The 27,731-nt window shown below is 36.8% G+C and overlaps 1 protein-coding gene across 2 annotated transcripts in view; it reads left to right on the top strand.

Annotated features, from left to right (window-relative positions):
• LOC145668649 (uncharacterized) overlaps positions 1 to 27,731 on the top strand; it is a 124,596-nt gene that overhangs the window by 8,509 nt on the left and 88,356 nt on the right. For both annotated transcript variants that reach the window (XM_081736705.1, XM_081736706.1), the window contains exon 2: positions 17,749 to 17,843. In XM_081736705.1, the coding sequence (XP_081592831.1) occupies positions 17,785 to 17,843 (59 nt within the window). In that variant the 5' untranslated portion in view covers positions 17,749 to 17,784. The remainder of the gene's footprint in view (positions 1 to 17,748; positions 17,844 to 27,731) is intronic.

Raw genomic sequence — 27,731 nt, 5'->3', positions numbered from 1 at the left:
CAATTTTTCCTATCTTTCTTCCTTTTTTCTCCCGAATTTTTGGCCCCCTTACTTCGGCGACCGGGGCCGTCACCCCGCTCGCTTCCCCCCGGCACGGCCCTGTATACGAGGATAGTCCAGAAAGTAAATAACGTTTTGGCATGGTTAAATAAAAACAAAAGATTTACAAAGCCACAGGACCTTACTCTACTTTTCTATGTAATTGGAATCGCCATAGTTGTCAAGACAATTGTTATAACGTGGGACCAGTTTTTCAATGCCGATGTTATACACATCTGCCGCCAAAGATTTGGCCCAGGCTGTCACTGCTTGCTTGAGTTCCTCATCGTTTGCGAACTGTTTTCCACCCCCAAAATTCCTTAAGTTTCGGGAATAAGTGAAAATCACTTGATATCAAATCAGTGTTGTAAGTAGGATGACCAAAAGATTTCCCAGTTTCGAGGTTGAAGTTCCTGCTGTGTTCGTGCTGATGTAGTATAACACTAGGCATTCTCATGGATCAACAACACTTTTGTGAACAGCATTCCACGTCTCTTGTTTTGAATTGCGCGTCGAAGTCGTTGGAGAGTTTAACAATAGGCTTCTAAGTTTATTGTTGCTGCACTTGGCATGAACTCGACGTGGATAACAATCTTTATTTGCCTATAAATTTCAATAGGCTTAACCTTTTGTGCGTTCAGAGAACGAGTGCCATTCCGTACTTCACATTTGGCGGGATTTTCGATTAGCGCCGCCATTTTAAATCGCTGCATAAACAAGTAGCGTGGCCGCACAGCATTGAGATTCAGCTCACATTGAGATTTTAAGATGAAGGAAGGAGCTAACTGCCGCGCACGCGGTCGTAGTGGTGATGGGTCGGCGCCGCGCGCGATGCGCAATCGTTCTTTACATTCTGAACGGTCCTCGTAGAATTTATGTGTAGCAAAATACATTGTTAAATAGTAAATTAAGTATATCTATTGTTCTTTTTCTTTTCCTAACGCTGTCACACACACACACACATGCTCTTTTTTGAACTTACTACTTGTAATGAAGAGAATACTGAAGAAAGTAGTTTTGCTTCAACAAGATAATGTCCTTTCTCACACGTCAGCTGTGGTCATTTCTAAAATGTGTGAATGCGGCTTCTAATTCATTTTCCACTCATCTTTTTAACCAAATCTGTCTCTGTTAGATTTTTTTATATGCACCCTGACGGTCAGCTCACACACACGCAGTGTCTGTCACCACAAAGCTCACTTGGCGCGAGCTGGGATCGAACCAAGAACCCCATGCACAGGAGATGAACGCTCTACCACTGAGCCACCGCGGCCCCAACAATAGGCTGTCTTGTCTCGTAAAATTTGCCGTGAAAATGATGTCTCGTGTCGAAAAGTGTATCTGTATCTATTGCTAGATCTATGTCTCGTTCCGTTTCGTGTTCAACATACTTATTTGGAGACAGGAGGAAATTTTCTATTATTCAGGGATAAGAAATTTGCAGGAGCGCTGGGCATAGCGTAGAGGTTCGACAGGTCTACGCCAAATATAAAACGTTTGCATCTTCTTACTCTTAAACTGCGTCATGGTGATAATATGTACTTTTCATCAAACTCTCGAATAACCCTTTTGACATTTTGTAGAAAATATTCTTTGTTTTAAGTGGATAAAAAGAAATTCCAGATTCATGTGAAAAATGCCCTCTCTTTTATTTATTGCTGACTCGCAGAAGAGACCAATAACGGTAATGGCACCAATTGTGTACTCAGGTGTTCGTATGAATATTTTTCTTTCCCACAAAAGATAAACTCCGTAAGAAAATTTTTGTTGCACAATATTGACACATCGAACGTTGCTAAGGGAAATAAAGCAAGTATTAATGGGTGTCTGTTGTAGTTTATCAAATCGATGGCAGACATATCTTATCTGCTTAACTTGACTATTGGATGATGACTTTTCTTTTACATCAAACTATTTTTAGAACATAATGGTCTCATTATATTAAGGGTGTAACATTAATGCATGTCCAAAAATGACGAGATGATTGTGGACATCCAAATAAGTAAAAATGTTCCTATAAACATGGGGCCGATGCCGCTTCGTTTTCGAGATATAGGGTGTTCAAATGACGAGTCCCTCTAATGGCTTACTATGGGAAAGTGAATGGAAATGTTCAATATGACAGGAATAATACAATCAAGTGGAATTATGCCTGTGCAAATACAAAATGAAATGAAATCTTTGAGTTTTACGTCCCACGGTTATGCCGGTTAGGCTAAAGGAGACGGTGATGATGAGTAATGAATGAAATGGTGGAATGAAGAAAGTGGGAGGAAACGGGAGAACCCCGAGGAAACCCACGCACACGGTGTTTGTCTGCCACAAAGTTCACTTGGCGGGGGTGGGATCGAACCCGGGACCCCAGGCACGAGAGGTTAACGCTCCACCACTGAGCCACCGCGGCCCCCCTGTGCAAATACATTTACGCTAACATGGGGAATGAAACTAATCAATATTTGAGGTGATTGTGTCGTCAGCGTTGCCAACTTGGTACAAAGTGTTACGTTTTCAAATAGTACTATGCGTCCACACGAAGTTTGCAACATTGTTACTTAATAACATTTCTTCGTGGCTTTTAACCTTGTGGCTTCATACGTAAGTTATTCTCATGTGTTTTCATTTGTAACGACACAATAACACTTTCATGCAAGAGTTCTGATCTGTGAACCGTTGTTTTCTATTGTGGGCTGTTAATTGACTTCACACTTGGATGGCTTGTCTTTCGAAAACGGAGCGGGATCTGACCCACATTTAGGAACGTTTTGATGTTGCAACCATATACTAACGTCTGGACATCTAGTGCTATTAGAAAACGTAACACTTTGTACCAGGTTGGCAACACTAACAACTCAATAACCTTAAATCTTGATCAGTTTCATTCTCTACGTTAGTGTAAATGTATTTGCGGTGGCATAATTCCACTTGATTGTATTATTCCTGCCATATTGAACAATTGTATTCACTTTTCCATAGTAAGCCATTGGAGGGACTCGATATTTGAACATCCTGTATCTCGAAAACGAAGCGGCATCGGACCCATGTTTATAGGAACATATTTACTTATTTGGATGTCCGCAATCACTTCGTTAGTTTTGGACATGCATTAACGTTACATCCTGCATACTGTAGCTACATGGTATGACCCCCTATAACAGTATAGAGAGATTCTATAAAAGAATTCTGGGAATTTGTGGGTGAACAAAACAACAGATTACTGCCTTGCATTGATGTAGTTTACGTAATCAGGAACATCTGTTCTTGTTTGAGATACTAATAGTTCCCTTCCCTGTCCGCTTTTTTCCTCAACCCCTTAATTATTACCTCCATAGCGATGAGTTGATCTTGCTAAGGATTATGGCTATCACATTTGTTGGGTTTTAGTATAGTAGATGGATAAGGGCGAAGACGGGATCTACTCTTGGGACGCTGAATCGGGCGGTGTATACGAGGGGGCATTACGAGACGGAGAATAAAGTTTTCTTGTCTCGTCTCGATTCTCAGAGTTTTTTCTCACCTTTATAAAAGGCCTATAATGTATAGAACATTGGCAGATCCACTGACGCAAAACTCGATTGAAGCAGATCCAACAAAGAATTCGTTCCATGAAAACCAATCAGTATGAGTATCAGTATGGGTAGCCAATCAAAGTTTGTGCCAGGCAAAATAATATGTTGCCTAGGTAATTGCTGCATGTGTGAAGTAACCACGCAGAATTGTTCGTGGTCATTACTTAAAGAGTAAGACATAAAAAAAAGCAAGGAAACCACTTTACGAGGCAGAGAAGGCCACAATTTGTATAAGGATCAGTTAAGACCTTCCACTCATTGTACAATTCCCGAAAAATTATGGTGGATGGTAGATACTGTTGGTAATATTACGAACAACAACAAAAATGCAGAAAAGCAAAATGTCAACACAACGGACGTTCTATTAGGTCGTTCTACATGAGAACGCCGATGTCTGGAACATTATGTTCCGGAGTAACTGCAAAATTATACCAGTCCAAGAGCGTTCCCAGAACGAACTTAAAAAGTATTAATTTTTATTAACTTCTACAGGCTTTATACTAATTGTTCTACGTATGTACTTTATTATTATACTACCTAAACAATTTTTGTAATGTATTTATCCATTATAATTTTCTTGAGTAATAAACTTTTTTCACATATGAGTACTGTTAAAACGTTCTACGACGTATGTTGTTTTACGAAACATATGCTCAATATGGTGGGCTCAAAATTGAAAACTTCCGCAAAATATCACTCTCTATGACTTACGGTTCCCGAGATATGGCTCCTTAAATCTCCCGAAATCCGAACGTTTTGGGCCAATATCTCGGGAACTGTAAGAGTGACGCAAAAAGTTCCCATCACTTTTTCAGATAGTTTTTGATGCTCTATCGAATGAAGGATTCAAAATTGAAAACCTAACAGTGTTCTTTTCACATATACAGTTAGTGATGGCAACTTGAAACGTTAAAAAATTCTATCTTGAGAGGCAGAAATTCCAATTTTGTTCTTGAATTTCCTACGGTATACTAATTACAAAATTATAAAATATAAAAATTGAAATTACTGTGTCTCGCACATTTTCGTCAATATATATATACGAGAATGTGAGTGGATTGTTCGTAAATTTCCGTTTTCTACGTTTATCAAATAGCTTATGCTACGTTAATCAGGTATTTTCCTTAATTGAACGGCACAGTTGAAAATGTTAGCCGAAAACAAATGGAGTGATGGACATACTTTAGTAGTTATTTTCATCAGGTCTGTACCATCATTATCTGCTGAACATAATTATACTAAAAAAAATGTTCATTCTCCGGTAATTTCAAGTGGAACAATTCGCAAGTTGGTTGTTCTTATAACTTCCTTCGTTGTTTTCTATTTCTTTTTTGTTAGAGCAGAATTTATGTTCCTTAAAGCTTTTTTTAAGAATGGCAAATTCTGGAATTTTAATTTCCGGAATCCGGAAATTTGGCCATCCGTAAACTCCATATACAGTAGGGGCTATATATAGCATTCTTTTTTGTTTCTTTAGTTTATCGGCGTGGAAGACATGTGTTCGATTCCCGGTGGGAGCTCATGTGGTTCGAATTCCACGTTAATCAGTAGGTCCACGTCTCATATAGCCAAGCTGCTGAACAGGACGTTAAACTCAAAATCAACTCAACTCTTTTATCAGTAGCCTCTATTATCAGATTGTCCTAAAATGTGTTGAGGCTTTGGAGCTAAAAATTAAAAATAGCCTACATTTTTTTTTTTTTTTTTTTTTTTTTTTTGTTATTCGAGAATAACATTATTAAACCACATATGCATCATTTTCCTCCATAATCCACCGTAATTTTTTGTTGTTTCTCGCCAAAAACTCTGACACGTGGTTTTCCATGCCTCCTTATAAACTAACCTAACACTATTCAGGAAGTTCTGCAGACCAAAACAAATGATAGTCGAACGTACTAAGTCACAGCTATACCGTGGTTGCATTAGAACCTTCCAGCCAAGTTCTCCCAATTTCTGATGGGTCGTTAAAGATGTATGCGGTCTGGTCTTGTTAGCGTAGTATACGACACACACTTTCTGTTGACCAGTTTCGACCGTTTCATTTGAATTGGTCGCACTAATTGTCGACAGTACAGGTCCCAGTCTGTCGTATTCCTCGACTACAACAGGTCGTTGTGCACGATTCTCTTCCAGTCTCATCAAACGCAATGCATAACCTCCCTGGTGTCTCGTGGGCTTTGTTGCAGAGTACAGCTTCACCTCGCTTCAAATACGAACTTTCTCTGCACAATATTATTGTAAGTTATCCATTTCCAAACGTGTGATCAAGAACTTCAGAAATAGCTCGGAGATGCAAAATGTAATCGAGTAAATGTTTTTGAGTCGTATCATACGGCAACCCAAACTTTGGGATTCTTTTTGCTGTCAGCTTTATCCAAATAGTTTAACACTGTTTGATTATCGATTTTTAGATCCTTGGTGATGTCATGACTGCCTATATGCCGTCTTGCTCGGCCTTTGCCAGATTACCATCCACTTTGCTGTGATTGGACACCCACTCCAAGGAGCATCTTAAACATCGAAATTTCCAGAACGAAAGCGACCGAACCATCATGTTACCGTTGCTTTTGATAACGTATCATATCCATGTACAGCACAAGTTTCTTCACCGTCTCATTTACCCCTTTATCGAAATAAAATTATAAAATGTAGCGCAAATTTTGCGGAACGTTCACTAATCTTTTCATCAAAATACTTTTCAGCTCATTGTAAGAATTCAAACACTTTTTGCATATCTATTGGCTTCAGTATCAACTGTCAAATGACATTAAACCTGACTCGCTGTGACTCATATACCCTTGAGATTTGGGACAGTATCCCCATTTCGTGTGCAAAAGTTTTAAAACCTTTTTAGACGACCTGATATAAATTCGCTACTTTGAAAACTTGAAATCCTTATAACATTGACATTATTAGAGCTATATGGTTAATGTACGCGTGAAACCCTGCTTCTCTTCCCTGTGGGAGCTCATGCAGCTTGGATCTCACGTTAACCTGTAGGTTCACGTCCCATATAGCCTGTCTACTGAAAGGGACGCGAAACCCCAATACGACCAGCCAATGATCATTCTGTCAGTATTTCAACTCTAAGAAGTGTGCATAAAAAAAGCTTTTGTACATTACACTACAATCACCCAACGTGACAAACTCACAACTATAAAAGTGAAAAGTGATTAGCGTGCAGAAGATAAATAGAATAGTGCAATTTTAATAAATTTCTTTCTGGCAGTGAAATCGTGCATAATGCATAAATTGAGAAAACGCGTTGTCGTAAAACGATGTGGAGTACTCTCTTGATGACACTACCTGCTGATATATTATAGGAAGGTGGTGAAAATATCTAAACCAGTGGCGTAACCAAGGGACTGAAAACACTCCCTTAGCTTAACATGATATTATACAGTTTGTGCTTAATTTGACAAATGTAAAGGAAGTTCACTTGTCAACTTTCGCCAGGAACTTTTCAATTCCAACCTGTCCCGGCGTTTTAAATATTTTACTAAGGGATAAAAATTAGAATTGTGTTTGGAGACAAGTAATCTAAGAGAAGTGAAATAGTTTATTCGAGTTATTACTGTACTCTTTTTTGTTGGGAGACGATGGGGCAAAATTTACTCTGAAATAATTAATGCTAGTTTGAATTCATCCCCTTATCATATCCTAAATATGTTAGGTACACGTATAAATTATTCAGTTCGTTATGAAGTTTTCACTGTTTCCCAGTCAAATTGCTTTTGGGCCCAAATATTCATCTCAGGGTTTTATCTTCAAATATTTTCAGTCTGCGTTCTTCCCTCACACTAAGCGATCATATTTTGCAACCACACAGCTCCACGAACATAGCTATCATGTTATATATTTTAAGCTTCAAATTCTTGGCCAGAAATTGGGAAAGACAAGGAGTGAATAATAACAAGAATTCCCTGCTTTCAGTCTACATTTAATTTCTTCGTAGATATGGTTTGGTCTGCTAACGTTGATTCTAGATATTTGAAAGTGTTCACTTTGTCGGAAGTATTGCTTGATATTTTAACATAATTTGCCCATAATTTGCACTAATAAGATCACAGCGCATTTCCATCTGTTTAGTTTTTTCAGAAGAGATAAAGTAGGATCTAAACTCTGCCGTGGCCTGACAGTCCCCCGACATGAATCGTATAGAAAATATGTAGCATCTCCTAGAACAAATATTGCACCAAGGAGTACACAGATTCGCAAAAAGTCGCGATTCCAGAGTTCTACAGGCTTATCCCCCACTGAAAAATCATCCCTGGCTTTGAAGCCTCCAGTAATTTTTCACTTTGAAGGAATTCGTTAAAAATTCCGATGTGAAACACAAATATTACCCCCCAAAAATGGAATTTGCTATCGCATAATCACATATTCAGTATCTCTTACATCCGGAGTTACTGAACTTACTCTAAATGCTTTACTATTCAGTATAAAGAATTCAAGCTATAAATGAAGTGGAAAAAATAGATGTTGCCAACACTGTTCATCCTGTTTCTTTAATTTGTATTTGGTCGGGTGGGTCTCAATTTATTCTGTAAAAATCATTTAATTGTATACCGATTAACATATACTTATTTACAGTGTGATTTGCAGCGGATACAGAAAAGTAAGTAATAGTGAAAACTAGATTCATTTCTTCTATATTAATAGTTATTAACTTCTAAAATAGGAAATTCTGAAATTGTAAAGTGCACTAAGAAAGTAGTTTATTCTGTTCCTTGAGGCAATGTGTGACGAATGTTATCACTTGTCAAAGGACGTCTTATCGATGACTTACTCGATGCCTCGTAGGATTACAGTTTTACGGACTATCCAAGTACCAGCACCAATATCAATAGTAATTCCTTCTGTGTACTGGTATGTCTTAATGAATACACATACAAACAAGTATGTATTCCTTTACGTATAGCAGATTGAACTCCACTTCTAGTAATAAGCCTATTTGGGTGGCGTGTAAGATATCACGAACGTGGTTGCATTAAAATGAAATAAATTTTCGGAGAATCATGTTAGAACAAACAGACGTACAAATGCATTAAATGTAGGTCGTGTTGAGTTGTAGAAGCTCGCTTTCTTCAATAGTAATAAACTGTTCTGTATCGAAATTAAGTTTTAATTAGTAAACGTAGTATTGAACATCTGCAGAAGTTCATTCTTCATACTAACCTACAATGGAGAAATACGTAGTATCGTGGCTTCTACATAGCTAAGATTACAATAAGAAAATATTAATTTGCTGACCTATGAGAATCTCCAGATCAGCTTGCTCTTGTTCATAGTGTTGTGTAAAGTCATTAAATATATAACTAATAATTATTATTTTCTAGATGTTGCTTGCGTACACCCATAGATTAACTTCTTTCAAGAAGTAAGCCTATATTTGTAACTTGCAAGACAAAGAATGTGAACCTAAAACTCTTTTAATGTTTACGCATTATGGTCCTATTGTGACATAGTGACATATCGCGCACTAATACTGCTATTGGTAAGATGGCAGTTAAGGTTCGTACGCATTGACCTTCCGTGCTTGATGGTAAGCTTCTTATGCCGTAATAAAATCAATTAGAATGTTCTAAAAATAGGTTATAGATACCCCCATGCCGTAAACGTCACCAACACCTAGTGGCCCACTTGCCGGCAAATGTCAATTGGCGATATAGCGACGCGTCGAAGGGTTGCTGCTAGTGCGCCACTGGCGGCAGGGTTTCGTTAAGTCGAAACATATATCTAGAGTCGAGATGTTGAAGTTACCACCGCGTAGCAGCGAGTACTTCAATTTAGTCTGCGCTCCTTCGATTCGTCGCGGAAAATCGCAAAGGGCTAACAAGAACTATCACCAGTCATGTGCATGCGGTAAGTATTTATATATTATTTTTTTCCCTGACGGATTGTTCCTAAAGTGAGCTCCGTGGTTCAAGAGTAACTCCTGTTTCTATATCATAAAGTGAAAAATCTTGAAATGAGTGCGTATAATTATATGAATTTAGATGGTAATTGTCGCCGATCATTAGAAAGTGAATATGGGAGAACTGTGAAATAAAGTAAATAGACGAGCGTCATTTTGTTATAAAATTACATGGCGAACGCATATTACCTGATCCCAAACGGTTATCGTCCATATCTCGTATATGCGGTTAAATGAACACTCTGTTTGGCGAAACTTGAACGATTTATCACTCTGCAAGCGAGGTTATCTTCATCGCCTCTGTGGCGAAGTCGGAAGAGCACATGCCTGGTAATCGTAAGGTTGGTGGTTCGCGCTCAACCCGAAGTGCTTTTCTTTACTGCTTTTTAGACTCACCTTAATGTAAACAAATCACGCATATAGCAAGTTAACAAATTTTGGAGGTTAAGTTTAGAGATGCCCCCCCCCCCTTGTTTTTTTAATTAAAAAATAGGGAAATTTACAGGAGAAATGTAAGAAATGATGATTTGGAATTCTTATGTGATGTTTAGGTGTGTAAGTTTGACAGTTGTGTTTAATACTACAAAGGATATGTAGAAGTGGGTACTATTTGCAAGATGCGGAAGGTTTCTTTGATTCAGCAGCATGTTAGTCCTATAAGATGGCGAATCGATGCGTTGAATGTGATATTTACACATTGAGTTTTATAGAATTATATAAGAATAATGAAAATAATCTATTTAATTTTTATGACAGCCACGTATTACTGAATTTAAGTGATATTTTAATTGAAGCTTCCATGAGAATCGGATCTAGTCTAACTAAAGTGTTACCGGGTAACCTAAGCTAACCTAACCAAACCTAATCTTAACTAACCTAACCTAACAATTTTTAATGTTTTAACTCCCTTTTTGTAAGTTTGAAACTGGAGGAGCAACTCTAAAATTAAACCTGTTTTGGGGGAGTAATTTTGTGGTTCATTGGCGTTTCGTTGTGTCTCTGCCGCTGGTGGTATAATTTTCAAAACGGAAGGGGGGGGGCACCGCGAATCGTCGCTGCGGGGTTGCCAATGTCTTGCGAAATGTCGCTAGTTGCCCATCGGTGGTCTACCAACGCTTACGGCATGGGGTAGGTCTTATCAGTGGCGGCGGCTCTTAAGGAATATCACGTTAAGTTAAACTGTATCGCAACAAGGTACGGAAAAAAATGAAATGAAATCTTTAAGTTTTACGTCCCTCGGTTATGTCGGTTAGGCTAAAGGAGACGGAGATGATGAGAGATGAGTGAAATGGTGGAATGAAGAAAGTGGAAGGAAACGGGAGAACCTCGAGAAAACCCACGAGCACGGTGTTTGTCCACCACAAAGTCTACACGGCGCGAGCTGGGCTCGAACCAGGGACCCCAAGCACCGAAAGCGAACGCTCTACCACTGAGCCACCGCGTCCCCCAATAAGGTACGGAAAGGAAACTTACCATATATTCTAATTCTTGTACAAAAAGTAGAGCATTTGATATGTTTTTTCTCTTTTTTTACCGATGTGACATTCATTAAGAGCCATCAGTGATCTTACATATGGTTGGCCAAAGTAACGAATATCGCCCGATCTGTAGGAGAAGAGTTTTATATTATATCATCTCTGCAGCTAAATCGTTCTTTAGGAACCTCTGCTTACGATGCACTTGGTTGATATTCCAGGAAATGACGTTACTTCACATGATCAGTTTTGTTTTGTCATCTTCCCAGTAATGACAACAAAAAATAAAGCATACGTGCTGCAATCATATGATGCTCAGTCTGACAAAGCATCATATCCTGAAGTGAATTTCCATCGCAGAATCGGTTTGGAAATGCTCTACAAACGTGAAGTTTGTCATAAATTAGTGAATGTTCGTGTGTGTGTGTCTTTTAAAACTAATACTATACTAATTTTGAAGAGTTGATACCAAGAAGTCCAAGTCCAAATTCTTAACTTTTTTACTGGTGTCTGTCTTCCATTATGTCAACGTACGATTTTGTATATAACTATTGTAGGTTTTCCAGCTACTATCTTTAGATATTCTGATGTTTTACTTAGAAACACTGTTTACATTTTATGTAGAATTTGTACTCCTCATTTAAGAACAAAAGCAAGGAAAAAAGGCAAACATACAGAACACATACCCAATATTTTTAATCCTCCATAAAGGAACAAAACAGGGATAACCTGTTTCGAAAAATCTGTTTTTCGATTTTCGGAAATTTCATTTTCAATTTTTCGGTTTCCGTATTTTCGAAAAAAATCGTTTTTTTTCGTTTCCGAAATTTTTTCGTTTCTCGAAAAATTTCTCGGTTTTAATTAACTGAAAAATTTTGGTTTCTCGAATTTTTGTTTTGTTTGTTTTTCGTTTTTCATTTTCCGAAAAGGTATTTTTTCGAAAAAATGTGACAATCTCTAGAACAAAATAGCCAACTGCCCTAATCTTAGTTTTCTTTTGAAATACGAAATGCAGACGTACCATCAATATACTTCAGAAATATCTTATAAAATGTCCGCTAAAACCTTTATTATAAAGCGAAAACATATCCGTCTGTAAGTAACGCTAATAATCAAACTTCAAAATATTGAAGAGTTATGGTTTGCATAAACATCTAGGCGAAAAATGTTTTGATATTTTTAATCTATATAACTTTATAGCCGCGTATTTTGAAGACAGGATGCAGGTTGATGTTATATACAGACATCAGTAAAGCTTTTGATCAGGTTAACCATGATACCTTTTTATGCAAATTGAAATGGAAACCAATTTCTATCCACCACTGTAGCATCGTCTTTCTCAGTAAACATAGTAAATAGAAAGCATATTCACAGTGACAAAGAAGAATAAATTCATCACCTGAATGCTCCATTTACTCGTGAAACATGATTTGCTTAAATTTCAAATTATATTTTTCAGCGTGTCTCATCTCTTCAGTAGCAAGATAAGGATTATCAAGTTCTATTATGACTTTCTTATGCGTATCATTGAGAATGCAGAAATAATTAATCTTCTTATCTCACTATATACGCTTCAGAAATCATAATTACTTCAATATTTTGCTTGGAAATTGTCAACCTTAATTACGGAGATGAGTGAATTTCTTAAATGTTTTGAGGGAGGGAGAATGTGAGAAATATATTTTTAAAAAAATTCCTGTTGTAAATGTTATATACAAATTCCTGTTTGCTTAAATTCCAAATTATATTTTTCAGCGTGTCTCATCTCTTCAGTAGCAAGATAAGGATTATCAAGTTATATTATGACTTTCTTATGAGTATCCTTGAGAATGCAGAAATAATTAATCTTCTTATCTCACTATATACGCTTCAGAAATCGTAATTACTTCAATATTTTGCTTGGAAATTGTCAACCTTAATTACGAAGATAGAGTGAATTTCTTAAAATGTTTTGAGAGAGGGAGAATGTGAGAAATATTTTTTTTAAAAAAAATACTATTGTAATTGTTATATACAATTTCAGTATTTCCAGATTCTAAGGAGTTTACCTTACCAAAAATTCCTTAATATACTTACGTTGTTTGACCATGTGTTCCTCCGGTAGACAAAATTTCAAGAATAACTTCATAAATCACCAACAATTTTGGCCACCAAGATGTAGAGGATCAAAATTTAGGAATAGGGTTGTAATCCACCACCTTCAACTAGTCTACAATATAACTCTGGCTTGAAGTCGCCAATTCTTGTACTGCGCTACTTTTGTTTGTTTGTTTGTTTAGTGTTAGCCACACTACTATGTGACAATTTAGTAAAAAAAAAAAATCTGGTCTCGCCGGCACGTATATAAACGTGGAAATTTTTGTTCAGAAGATCCAAATCCGGTAACGGGGCGACAATGGTAACTACAAAGATTCATCAATCACAATGCACAGGACAAAACAACTGTGACTCACTAAGGTTACGATTTAAAGACATTATCAGAAATGCCCATGTAACTCATTAAGTGTAACGTATAAAGGTTAATTTCTTAAATTGTAAGAAATAACTAACAAGACAGATTTTACTGTAGCCAATTTATGAAACTTGAGTATTCAAACCAGTGTACAAACACTACTTATCAGAATTAACAAAGACTCATATAATGTATGATTTATAGTGTTGGTAATTAAATTTGGCATAACCTATAATCAAAATTTATTCAAGTTGTCAATTTCTTGATATTAGTTGAGGGGTATATGTAATTCCGTGGGATTTTAAATGAAGCAATTATATGAGTGATGGCGATGGATAGGTAATAAGCTATAGAATTGTGTACTACCGGGTGTTTTGTCTCAAAGTGTGGCTGAGCCGATGTATGACGTCATACTTGTAAGATGGCCGCTAACGCCGATATCGATATCTTTTTAGCGTTATACAGGCTAAAGTATTCAACCGATTTTCATAGGAGGTGGCTCATTTTGTTTCTTATGGTTGCTGCATGTGTCCTTTGCATAGATATTTGCCAAATAAATAGCTTCAAAAATTAAGAAAACTATCAAAACTGGGGTAAAATTAAATCACTTTTTCGAACTTTAATGAGTATACCGACTAAACTAGAGAATGGGTTTTAATAAGTGTCTCATTTTTCTCCATGGCTATTATTTATTCATATTGCATAGATATTTGACAAATAGATAACTTTATTTATTTACAAATTTAATAAAAAGTCGGCAAAATTGATATAAAATTAAGTCTTTTTGAAAGATACGCAGTCAAATATTGACAATGAAAGTGCTGTGAGGTATAAAATGTTAACAAATCATTATGCCGATAAATACGTTAAATTAAACAAAAGTTCCCAATTATAGAGTAATTTATTTTCATGTTGTAGTGGACAACTTCCTTATTACCCTTAAAAAAAGATACGCGTCCTAATTAAACATAAATGAAAATTGCTAAAATGTTGATTGTAGAAGTAAAACAAATAGTAAAATACTTTAAACACACAAACCAACCCTTTCTACTATTACACAATTGTGTGGAAAGGAAACTAATTATAGAAATTCGACTTATGAGTCATCATCTGAGCCCGAGAGTTACATTTGATCATCATTTTCACTGTTGTCACAATGTTCTTCTTCTGTTCCTCATTTGCACAGTCCTGCGCATCTAAGTGATTGATCACGGTTTTGCAATTGACACAATTGACATCATATCGTCCTTTGACACAACCGCAACGTACCAAATTTAAAATAGTTCCTGGAGCGCATAGTACATGACTCATGATAGGAAAATACTCATTTCCCCTCTTTTCCTATCAAAACGTAGATGGTCAGGGAGATCCGGTTGTGGAAGATTAGCTAGCCCGTCTCCACTCCATCACTTGGAAGTAAGTTCTTAAGATGTGTTGATATAAAACTGGCTTTGTTGGCGGCAAACTTTGACTATTCAAATGTAAGGTTTTCTGGGGAGCCTGATCTATCAACTAGGGTTTGCTATTCATCACGAACTGAATTGTCAGTTCTACGGCAGATTCTGGAAGTGCCCCCTTTTTAATTCAATGAATAGCAGTGTTGCCGGGTGCATGTAAGTAAAGGTTTTATCACGATAATTTCAAAGTTTATTTTTCATTGTTTTCAGGAATCGGATAATGTAGACAGATCCTTAACACTCCTTTTGGTGCACTGAAACATCAGCACTGTTGCCAATTCAGAATGTTAATTTATGAAAACCACGTTTTCCCTAGTAACCCCATACAGAGGCCTCATCCGATTTGTTATCGGTGAAAATGAAAAATTCTTTTTTTCCATTCCATAGTTTCCAAGCCACTCCAAGTATACAAACTGAAAATTAACGACAGAATATCTATACGTATGAGTTATGAGTCATTTTACGTGTTTTGCAAAAAAAAAAAAAAAAAAAAAAAAAAAAAAAAAAAAAAAAGATTTACACCTTCGGTTACATCTGGCAACACTGTGTGGTTCCTAGTGTACTTCAATCGTTGCTTCCTAGTTTAAAAATATAAGCATGAACAAGGTTTCATTTTGGTATAACCATTATTTGTGTACCGCTTCCGGTTCAAATTTCTACTATCCCAAACTCCGGGTTGCATTGTATATTGGACACCCTGTATAAAAGGTTGATAACATGCAAATCAGGTTAAGTTTCCGCCAAATTGATGATTATGAAACACGAGAATTTTGATAAACCTAAGTCATTAAGTCATGAGATTATATATTTTATTTTACCTTGTAGCATAACGATGTAAGAAAATTGCCTAAGCTCCCAGAAGGGACTTTATAGCTAAACACTGTTATTGATCTTTTACCTTCCATTATGAAGTTTTATTTTCAATATTTAAGAGTATTTACTAAAATAACTGCTGATAATATTTGCTATTTACGACAATTGTGTTACCAGACTGCGATAAATCGTATTTCGTTCCTTTATCCCACGTTTAAACCAAAACTTGTGTCCAATTAATGATTTTGGAAGGAATTCTACTAAGAGGAAGGGCTGTGAAGAATATGGGATGACAATAAACGTTAGAAAGACAAAGGCCATAGTCATTGGGACGAGGGTTACGGTGTCAAATATAGAAGTAGGAGGGGGAGAAAATAGAACAGATGACTAATTTTTGATATCTGGGTAGTATTATTAATGTTGATATGAAATGTGAATATGAAGTAAAAGCAAGGATAAGGATGGCAAAAGAAGCCGGCTTCGATTCCTGGCCGGAGCTCATGTGGTTCGGTTTCCACATTAATCAGTAGGTCCCTTCTCATATAGCCTCGCTGCAGAGAGGGACGTTAAACTCCAAATCAACTCAACTCAACCCTGTTTTAAATATTACTATTTGCCACACAGATATAAAGATTTATTACATTCGGAGACCGCTGTTGGAGAGTAAACATCGTAAAATAGCTTCTACATATAATCAGTTTACAATTTTTACTTCTTAATATTTATTTATTTATTTATTTATTTATTTATTTATTTATTTATTTATTTATTTTTATCATTTCAAGTGGTAATGTCATATAAATTTTAAAATTCAAAATCAATGTTCACAATTTTCTTCATAGCAATTCGTACTTCTCTTTACCTCATTACTTCTCTTCCTTCGCTCGGGAGAGCTTAAGTGGCTCACAAGGAACCCCGTGAGTGCGAGGTCGCAAGTGCAATCTCTAGTAATTGTCATTTGAAAATATAGTGTGAACAATAATGACAGGAAAAATATTAGATACTAATGACTCACCATGTGCATCAGTAGGGCGACAGAAAATACGTGTTTGGGAGGTGCAGATATTAACCTTCTATGAGATGTATGTATTACACTTCACAAAATGGACATCGTCGACATTCACGAAATGTTTAAAACAAACCATGAACTTGCACCATGAATACCGAATGAAAAATGACGCGACACAGTGATCACAAATATTCGCTCCATCAAGACCAAAGGTGAACTCTTTGCGAGTTACAAACCGTTCAGAACGTTCAGCTAGGTATCCACTTTTAAAGAATGCATATATAATCATATTGGTATAATAGGAAGATGAGAACCGATGGAATCTGATGGCACTCGTTACACCAATATGATTGTATATGCAATTCTAAGAGTGAATACCTAGGTGAACGCTCTGAATGGTTTGTAACTCCCAAGGACCTTTGGTCTTGATGGTGTGAACGTTTGTGATCCCTGTGGCGCGTCATTTTTAATTCGGTGTTCATAGTGCAAGTTATTGGTTTGTTTTGAACGTTTCGTGAATGTAACGACTCCATTTTGTGAAGTATAATACATACATCCCATAGAAGGTTGATATCTGTACCTCCCGGACACGTATTTTCTGTCGTCCTCCTGATGCACATGGTGAGTCATTAGCAGCTAATATTTTTCCTATCATGATTGTTCACACTACACTTTCAAATAAGCTTTACTAGAGATTGCACTTGCGACCTCGCACTCAAGGTGCTCCTTGTCAGTGGTAGAGCGGTCACCTCTGGTACGTGGGATCACTGACTCGCCTCAAGTGAGCTTTTGGGTAAACAAACACTATATACTTGAGTTCTCCCGTTTAATCCTACTTTCTTCATTCCATCATTTTTCATTCTCATCATCATCATTTCTTTCAACCTACACAGCATAACTGTACCAATGAAACCAAGGGATTTTCTTGCTTCTTCCGCTTACACACACACATTTATTCGTAATCTCATAGTCAACATTGATAACGTTTCAGCTAATACTGGGTTTTCTGTTCGCCACCAGAAATTCTAACAAGTTTACTTCAGGAGGAGAAGCACAATGCCTACGGAAGACAGGACTCAGTACTCTGCCTTGGGGGACGGATATGAATCAGCATGGTAAGTAACAAACTACATCATTACAAAGTAAATTATGATTACTTTTTAGTGTAAGAAAAGTAATCAATTAATGAATATTATTCTCAAGTATGTTGTCACCTATCTCGAATTAGACGGGACATCTCGAATTTTAAGAAAATTGTTAGCGTCCCGAATTACGCCTTAGCGAGACGCTCTATATGGCGAGACGCAAAATTATCCAAAACACTTTCAAAACATGCGACAGAAATTTTTTTAGAGATATTTGTAAATTTCGTCCTACGATGCATACGTTATGACTATCGAGAAATCGATATGGTGCTATAATTAAAATTTTTCATATTAACAGCGTCTCGATATTAACGTTCCCATTTAAAACAGTGTTTCTTCTCGAATTGCGGACATTGAGAGTGCCAAAAAAAAAAAAAAAAAAAAAAAAAAGTAGAGTGAGGGGAGACAATGGCATCGTCGTTTTAGTGACAGCTAGTGATGTGAGGTAGAAAATTTTCCGTTCTAAAAAATATCAGTAATCAAGTAACAATTCCTCAGCAATCATAAAATTGGTTGAATTCATGTATAGATATGTTAAAAAGTGAAAGATCGTTTAAAGAATCTGAAAATGTTCAAGGCTCAGATAATTTTCAGTTCTATGTAGGAACAAATGAAACAATTTTTCATGAATCGAAATATTTTCTCTTATATGGAAAAATTGAAGAACTTTTTATGAGTCGGAAAATTTTCATTATTTTGAAACAAAAAGTAAAACAACTTTTTGTGAATCGGAAAGTTTTATTGCTCTGTAGAAACAAATAAAAGGAATTTTCATTGATCGGAAAATTTTCATAACGATGTAGAAACAAGTGGAAAAAACTTTTCATAATCCGGAGAATTTTGGATATTATGTATAGTGATGTTAGGTGGAAAATTTTCCACTATATTTAACTGCACATAGAGCTACAAAATTGAATTTATGTAGAGGAAAGTTAGACAGCAACAAATTATAATTTTCCAATTAGCTTTCGGGAACCGGAAAATTTTCTAATATTTCAAGTTGGGAAGTAAAATTTTACACAGTGTTTCTCGCTCTCTCTCTTCCTCTGCGAACTCCTTCGTTGCTAAGCGGTTATCATACGCGCCTTTGGCATGTAAGACCTGGCTTCGATTCCCAGCGGGAGCTCATGTGGTTCGGATTGCACGTTAATTAGTTGGTCCCGTCTTATATAATCTCGCTGCTGAAAGGTACGTTAAACTCAAAATCAACTCAATTCAACTCCTCTCTCTCTCTCCCTCCCTCTCTCTCTCTCTCTCTTTCTATCTCTCCCTCTCTCTCCCTCTCTCTCTCTCTCTGTGTGTGTATGCAAAGTGCAGAGAACTACATCGAGTTCATAGAGTACAAGTATCCCATTCTATTATTTAAACTTTCAATTTATTAAAAGTCATGAATATTTTCCGATTCATAAAACATACCCTACTTATTCCTAAATTGTTGTTTAGCCGTAAAATTTATTGGTAATAAATATTGTCTTAAAAAGTTTCAAGAAGTCAAAATCTAACGATTCTTCATTTCAAGAATGTTTCAAAAACTTCAACGCGTTCTTCCCTCAGAATCCACCTTTAACCTTACAATATTACATTTTGTCAGTTTAATACGCATAAGACGGTTTTCTCATAGCTTCACTATTTTTAAAGATTTACATACTGCAACATTTATAAATAAGTATTTGGTCTAGGAATTAATTCGTGCGGTTGGTACGCACACATTGAAGCTGTAGTACAAACACAAAATACATAAATACCTTAAGAAAAATATTGTCCATCGCTAGCCACCACTTTCGCCCATCTGTCAGGCAATGTACGGATTCCGTGGCGAAAGAAGTCCTCATCCTTGGAAGCGATCCAGTCAGAAACCCATGTTTCGATATCTTCTGAAGAAGTAAACCGCTGTCCAATCAAATCGTTGTTCATGCAATCGAACAAGTAGTAGTCCGAAGGAACAACGTCTGGTGAATACGGCGGGTGGGGTAAAACTTCCCATCCGACATTTTCTAAATAGGTTTTGACCGGTTTTGCGACATGTGGGCGAGCGTTATCATGTTGAACAATAAGTTTATCATGTCTGTTCTCCCATTCTGGTCGTGTTCTGGCCAGAGCTTGCTTCAAACGCATTAATTGTCGTCGATAACGTTCTCCATTCATAGTTTCACCCGGTTGCAGCAGCTCATAGTACACCACACCTTTCATATCCCACCATATGCACAGCATAACCTTTGCACAGTGAATATCTCGTTTTGGTTGTGATGGACCTGGTTCACCTGGTTTCACCCAGGCCTTTTTTCGTTTAGGGTTCTCGTAATGGATCCACTTCTCATCACCCGTAATAATTCGATGCAGAAACCCCTTTCTGCTCTGTCGTTGAAGCAGCAATTCGCAAATGGTTTTTCGTCTTTCAACGTCTCTGTCTTTCAATTCATGTGGAACCCAATGTGACATCTTTTGAATCATTCCCATGGCTTTCAAGCGTTTGGAGACTGTTGTTTGATCAACGCCTAATGCTGCTGCAAGTTGTTCCTGCGTTTGACACGAATCCTGCTCGAGCAATGCTGTCAATTCTTCGTCTTGAAATTTTTTTGGCTGTCCAGCTCGCTCTTGGTCTGCCAAGCCGAAATCACCACTTCTAAACCGTGCAAACCACTTCTGACACGTTCGCTCAGCTAGAGCATGGTCACCATACACTTCCACCAAAATACGATGACTTTCAGTCGCACTTTTCTGCATGTTAAAGTAATGCAGCAGGACACCCCGCAAAAACACTTTATCAGGCACAAATTGCGCCATGTTCACTTAACTACAAACTGGTGTTGTTGACGCTTTAATCCACTGCCCTATACTACGAACGATACGCGATGACAGGGGTTTGCAACACATGTGTGGATACACGGAACTGTGGGACGCTCCGTTCGTTGCGCCATCTCTTGTCCACCCGCATGAATGAATTCCTAGACCAAATAGATATAATATAAAGTGGTTACTGTAAATTTTTGACTATCCAAAATTTGAGTTTAAGTAACTCATGAAAGCAAATACTGACCATTTTCTGGAAATGAAAGCGAAATATAATTAATAGGGAAGCTGATTTGTGTAGTTGTTCTTCCAATAAAATTATATATATATATATATATATATATATATATATATATATATATATATATATATATATATATATATATATATATATATATATATACTTCTATCGAATCGTCATTATTTCTAATACATTTTTATACATAATAATGGTAGTTTTACGATACAAATATTTGCTCTAAAATGTTCATTATACAAAATTCCAATATTGAAATTATGATTTACGAGTAGGGATGGTATCGAGACGAGACGAGACGAGACTTTGTACAGTCTCGGTCTGGTCTCGGTTGATAAGTAGCGGTCTCGATCTCGTCTCGAGTCAAAAATCGTCGTCTCGTCTCGGTCAACAGATGCTTGTCTCGATCTCGGTCTCGGTCTCGAAGGCCAAGTCTCGGTCTCGTCTCGAAAGTCTCGAAATAAAGAGTATGAAATTGAAATTGTGAAAGTGTTATTATCGTACAGTCTGTCGTTTCCGGTTCTTACTTTTTGCCTTCATTCTTGACAGAAGTATGGTATGATGTATTTCTTCGTAGCTAATTTTCTAGCGCTAATGCTTTCTATGTGTGTGTTCCAGCTTCGGTCATCAGTGGGTATAACATATCTGAGATAAAGCAATAAATGTAACCCATATTTCACTTTCAGCAATAGACTTTGTCTTAAATAGCCTCAGTATTGCCTATACAATTAAACTCTATTAAATTAACTCCAGTACTATACAGTAGTTTATTTACTTCCTTTGAATCAGAATTGTTCAATACCTCCTAACGGATAACGCAACACATAGCAGCACGAATGTATTTAATCGTACCAAAATGGAATTTTTACAATTTCTGTTATTATCCAAAACACTCTGCTTTGATTGTCATTTTAAAAAACAGAATATAACGTTCATTATCTTTACAAATAAAGTAAATTATTACTACCATATATTTTGTTTCAAATTGATCAATTGTTTTATTACCGTTTCACATCTCAGTGTTTAATTGACACTTTAAAACAGGCACTTCCTTAACCTGGTGGGAGCTACGGCACTCATCTTTGCTATCTGTGGTCTCGGGTTCGATCATCAAACAAGTTAGATTCAAAGTCTTATGTTTCGTATAGTTCGCGTTTCACTTTAAGTACATTCTGTTTCTTATACAAGTTTATAAGTTAGTAATGTATTATATAAGCATATATCCAGTGCTGTCACATAGATTAAGCTTATTCCAGAGTTCTCAACGGTGTATGGGGCCGCGGTGACTCAGTGGTAGAGCGTTCACCTCCGGTGTTCGATCCCAATCCCCGCCAAGTGAACTTTGTGGTGGACAAACACCGTGTTCCTGGGTTTCCTCGGGGTTCTCCCGTTTCCTCCCAGATCTCCTCCGTGGCTAAGCGGTTAGCGTACGCGCCTTTGGCGTGGGAGACCCGGGTTCGATTCCCGGCGGGAGCTCATGTGGTTCGGATTCCACGTTAATCAGTAGGTCCACGTCTCATATAGCCTCGCTGCTGAAAGGGACGCTAAACTAAAATCAACTCAACTCAACCGTTTCCTCCCACTTTTTTCATTTCACCATTTCATTCATTACTCATCATCGTCTCCTTTAGCCTAACCGGCATAAGCGTAGGAGGTAAAACTAAAAGATTGCATTTCATGTTTCTCAGCGGTGCATGTGATCTTTATTCGAGAAAACTAATTATGCGTTCACTACGCTGAAATTTTATATTGCTTGAAAATTACTTGCGAAACATGGACATACATATTATGTAACTATATAGGTAATTCGAGCTATATGTATCTATTTTCCCTGTCCTGGCAAAACAAGTAATTCTTAACTTTCTAGTTTTCTTTTGTATTAATTTTCGTAGTTTTGCTGCAATATGAAGGATCAAATTTGTTTTTCGCTGTACGAATTTCGTTAAATTTTGGATCTGATTTTACCTTACCTTACCTGGTAAAAGTTTATATATATATATATATATATATATATATATATATATATATATATATATATATATATACACAGTAGCGTAGCCAGGATGTGTGTTTGGGGGGGGCCCAAGTGCTGTTATAGGCACATATAGAAAAATTACAAAGAAAAAAATATATAAACATAAAAATATATAAAAAATTACAAACATCAAAATACCAAAGTACATTGTCGGACCTCTTTGGGGGGGGGGCCGGCCCCTCCGGCCCCCCCCCCTTCCCTACGCCACTGTATATACATGAACTTTAGAGGTAGACTATGCTAAGCCATTTGTTGGTCGAAATTGAGTTAAGAATTCTTTTTTAATAGACTATGTTCTTTCTAGTGGTGTAACAATATAAGTCTAAAAGCATCCTATTACTTTGTAACTACTTAGTATAGTTTGAAAACAGTACTATAGGTCTTACTTAAGGAACTGGTTTTTCGCTTCTCTTGTAAAATTACGAAATTATGACTTGGCTTAGTTTACTTTTGAGGTCCAGATATAATAAAATCATAGCCATAATCATAATTATCTATTGTCAATCCACTGCTGGGTGAAGGTCTTTCGAAGTCTTCTCCACAACTATCTATCTTGAGCAATTCTTTTTCAGGTTACTCCCCAGTTGTTCTTGATTTCGTCAATCCTTCTTGTACAAGAACGTTTTCTAGGCTGTTTTTATCTCGTGGTATCCTGTATAGAATTGTTTTTGGTCATCGATCATAATTTCTTGCAATATGTCCAGCACACTTTCCAGCCCATGTTAAAAATTATTCAATTAGTACCAGTCATTAGTTGCCAAATAATTCATTTCTACTGTATATATTTGGCCTACAAATAGTTCAAATCCGCTACTTTTGGAGCACAGACACACTACTTTTTGATCTTCGAATCTCGCAACACTGACTCAATGATTTAAATCAACACAATTTGAGGGCCTCTATTTGGTCTAGCGGCTAGCACGCTTGACTTCGGTTCGCGTGGTCCCGAATTCGTTTTCCAGTGGGGTACAGTTGAACGATCGAAGTGGTTCGATTTCCATTATAATCATTAGCTCCAAGTCTCCTTTAGGCGCCCTAGTATAATCATGGGATGTTAAACTAAAACAAACCAAACTAAAAATCAACACAATATGTATTACTAACTGTATGTCATTGATTAATTGCATATAGCTATATGGTATGGATCGAGTTTGAGGTGGCCGGTGGTCAAACTAAAACAAGTGAAATGTAACTAAGGTGTATTTAGAACTTCTAATTAAGCATGGTTTTGTGTACATCCGGCCTAAGGCTTAGGGGAACAACTAGTGTTACTGAAAAGTTATCAGTTACATTTAATTTCAGTTACAATTTGCATTTACATGTATTGCCGTAACGAAAACTGACATGAACCGTATAAATACCCCAAAGACTATGAAAAAGGTATCTTTTCAAACCATTCTTGCACCATAAAGCAAATTAAGAGTTATTAAAATATTTTGCAGCTTACGTTGTTTGCACTTATTTAGAATAATATTTAGCAATTTATTTAAGTTGGCAACACTGCTTAAAATAATGCAACTGCAACTTGTTTTAATTAAAACAACCAAAAACTATTGTTGTGATGTTATAGAAGCAAACTAAAACAACAATCATTAGAAAAACTTAACACGCGTTATTTCAAGCAATAAAACAATCACTATCCATGTGTTTGGTATCTCTGAAACGGTTTGAAAAAACAATTCTTGTAAATGACATTATGATCACTTAAGTCTTTTGGAAGCATCTACATGATGAGACGTGATATGTCAGCACGTTTTCGAAGTAAAGTCTTTAGAAAAAGTTATATTTTTCATTTCCTGTGACTTTGTTCCTTCATTCATTCGAAATACATTATACCATGATCATAGTATTTGACGCTAAGATACAAATGATGCGCATTGCACCGTCTATGCTATTTGAGTTATTAGAGATCTCCAAAATGTTGATGTTAGTAATACTGTATTGTCCTTTGTTACACAGAATAATATATGTGGTATTGTGGTTTTATTTGATATCTAAATTAGAAATAAGTAATAAATTACATAGTGCAATTTGAGATAATATAACTTTATTTTGCGTTCGTAACACTGCTTCTTTATATATAGGCGCGCATCCAAGGGAAGGGCTATAGGGGCTATATCCCCCCTTAACGCTCAGGTATAGCTACACTGAATAAAATGAGCTTCAATCCTGCTTTACACTGGATAACGAGGCAAACGGTAAATGGGGTGGCCCATTTTAATCTTTCCACGGAAATATCTCGAAAACTGTTGAACATAAATAAACTGAACAAAAACTCAAATAGAAAATACTATGGGGCAAATCGAATGGCGATATCATGGTGTCCCCCAGGGCCGCTCTTCAAGGGCGCCCGGGGCCCAACTTTAAAATTTCAAATGGAAACATGAGGCGAGTGACATCTCGTTCGATAGATCTTTAAAAACTGAAAAGGAATGGGGCAAAAGATTTTTTTTATATCGGTCACCGTTTTCAAAATGGCAGCCAAGATATTTATGTTACCTGTATCAGTTAATTGTCCAGTAACACTAATATGAAAACGGTTGAACATAAATGAACTAAACAAAAGTTCAAATAGGAAAGCCATGGGGGCACATCGAATGGTGTTGTCGCGGTGTCCCCTAGGGCCGGCCATCATGGGGGCCCAGGAACCAACTTTAAAATTTTAAATGGAAACATGGGGCAAGTGATACCTCGTTCGATAGACCTTCGAACACTAAACAGAGTTGTGACAATGAACAGAACAAAAAGTGAAACAGGAAAATGACATAAAGCACGTCGGATGATGTCGTGGTGACCCCCAGGCCCACCTTTCATGCGGGCCCAACTTCAAAATTGTCAATAAAAAAAAAACATAGGTCAGGTGATATCTCGTTCGATAGATATTTGAAAACTAAAAAGTGTTGTGGTAAAAGATTTTTCATATCGGTTACCGTATTCAAAATGGGCGCCAAGACATGGTGCCTGTATTAGATAAAACGTCCAGTATTACTAAAATGAAAACGGTTGGAGATAAATGAATAGGAATAAATTTGTATAGGAAATCGCAGAAGGTATTTATCATTCCAACGGTGAAAAATATTATTAAAGTATAAGTGAGATAATGCTAAAGAGGAAATCTAATTCTTAGAAAATTATCTTTCCGATCTCCCTCGGTAAGTGGGTGAAACGGAAATGAATGGTAAAATCTCAAATGAGAACCCCACTTTTACTTGCAATAGGTATGGCTTATCTGAAACACTTGGTGTACAAGTGACTGGTACTGTAATGAAGTAAAGAACCAATATTGTGAAGACGACTTTTGAGCAAAACCAACATTTGTACACGTTGTTCGAAAATTGCATTATTCGACAAATTGGTTTCGCATTTCAGTTGATTCATTTTTGCACAAATCATTGCCTGCAATCAAAATGAAAAGTAATATTTAACAAGAGTTTTACCTACCTTTTTTCAAAGACACCTATCTGTTATAAAATCACTTTTCAGATAATTTTGTTGTGTAGATACAATTTGCAAAAACTAAGGTTCTCATGTGCAATTTCACCGTTTCTTCCCGTCCCGCTTCACCCACTTACGGAGGACGTTGGAACGATGATTTTCTAGGAACTAGATTTCCTCCTTTGCATTATGGCACTTTTACTCTAGGCATCTTCTCCTCTGTTGCAACATTTTCGAGTCCTGGAATGATAAATACTCTCTGTGATTTCCTATAGGAGTTTTATTCTGTTCATCCGTTATTATCTTCAACCGTTTTCATATTAGTGGTACTGGACGTTTTATCTGATACAGGCACCATACCTTGGCGGTCATTTTGAAAACGGTGACCCATATGAACAATCTTTAGCCAAAACGCTAGTTAGTGTATGAAAATCTATCGAACGAGGTATCACTTGACCCATATTTTCGTTTAAAATTTCTAAGTTGAGCCTGGGCCCCCATGAAAGCCAGCCCTGGGGGTTACCACGACAACATCATTCGATTTGCCCCGTAGATTTAATATTTGAATTTTTGTTTGGTTTAATTATGTTCAACCGTTTTCATATTAATGCTACTGGACGTTCGTCTGATGCAGGTAACATATCTTAGGGGCTATTTTGAATACGATGACCGATATGAAAAATCTTTTGCCACATCGCTTTTTAGTTTTTAAAGACCTATCGAACGAGATGTCACTCGACCCATGTTTCCATTTAAGATTTTAAAGTTGGGCCCCGGTGCCTGGGGGGCACCATGACATCACCATTCGATCTGCAACATGGTATTTCTTATTTTATTTTTTGTTCAGTTCATTTATGTTCAACCGTTTTTGAGATATTTCCGTGGAAAGATTAAAATGGGCCACCATGTACATATCTTATATCTATATCTCTCTCTCTCTCTCTCTCTCTATATATATATATATATATATATATATATATATATATATATATATATATATATATGTATGTAGATAGATAGATAGATAGATAGAGGGAGAGAGGGAGAGAGAGAGAAGATTATATACAACAGATACAACAGCAGTGGATTTTGATTCGGGAGAGGCTTGAGGAACAGGTAACAAACATTTGCGTTGTACGTGCAATGCGAAAAAATGAATACAAATTTATTTCGGGAGGGGCTTGAGCCCGATACCTACTCCCTAAATACGCCACTGTACAGGTACATCAGTCAACCGTTCCCATATTATCTGATACAGCAACGAAACAATTTTTGAGTAAAGGCAAAATAACTATCAATATTCGAGACGAGACCGAGACTGACCATGGTCTCGTCTCGATTT

The sequence above is a fragment of the Thermobia domestica genome, chromosome 13 (assembly GCF_964235325.1).
Source record: "Thermobia domestica chromosome 13, izTheDome1.hap1.1, whole genome shotgun sequence".
Classification (NCBI taxonomy): Eukaryota; Metazoa; Arthropoda; class Insecta; order Zygentoma; family Lepismatidae; genus Thermobia; species Thermobia domestica.
This window is presented reverse-complemented; position numbering and strand designations above follow the sequence as displayed.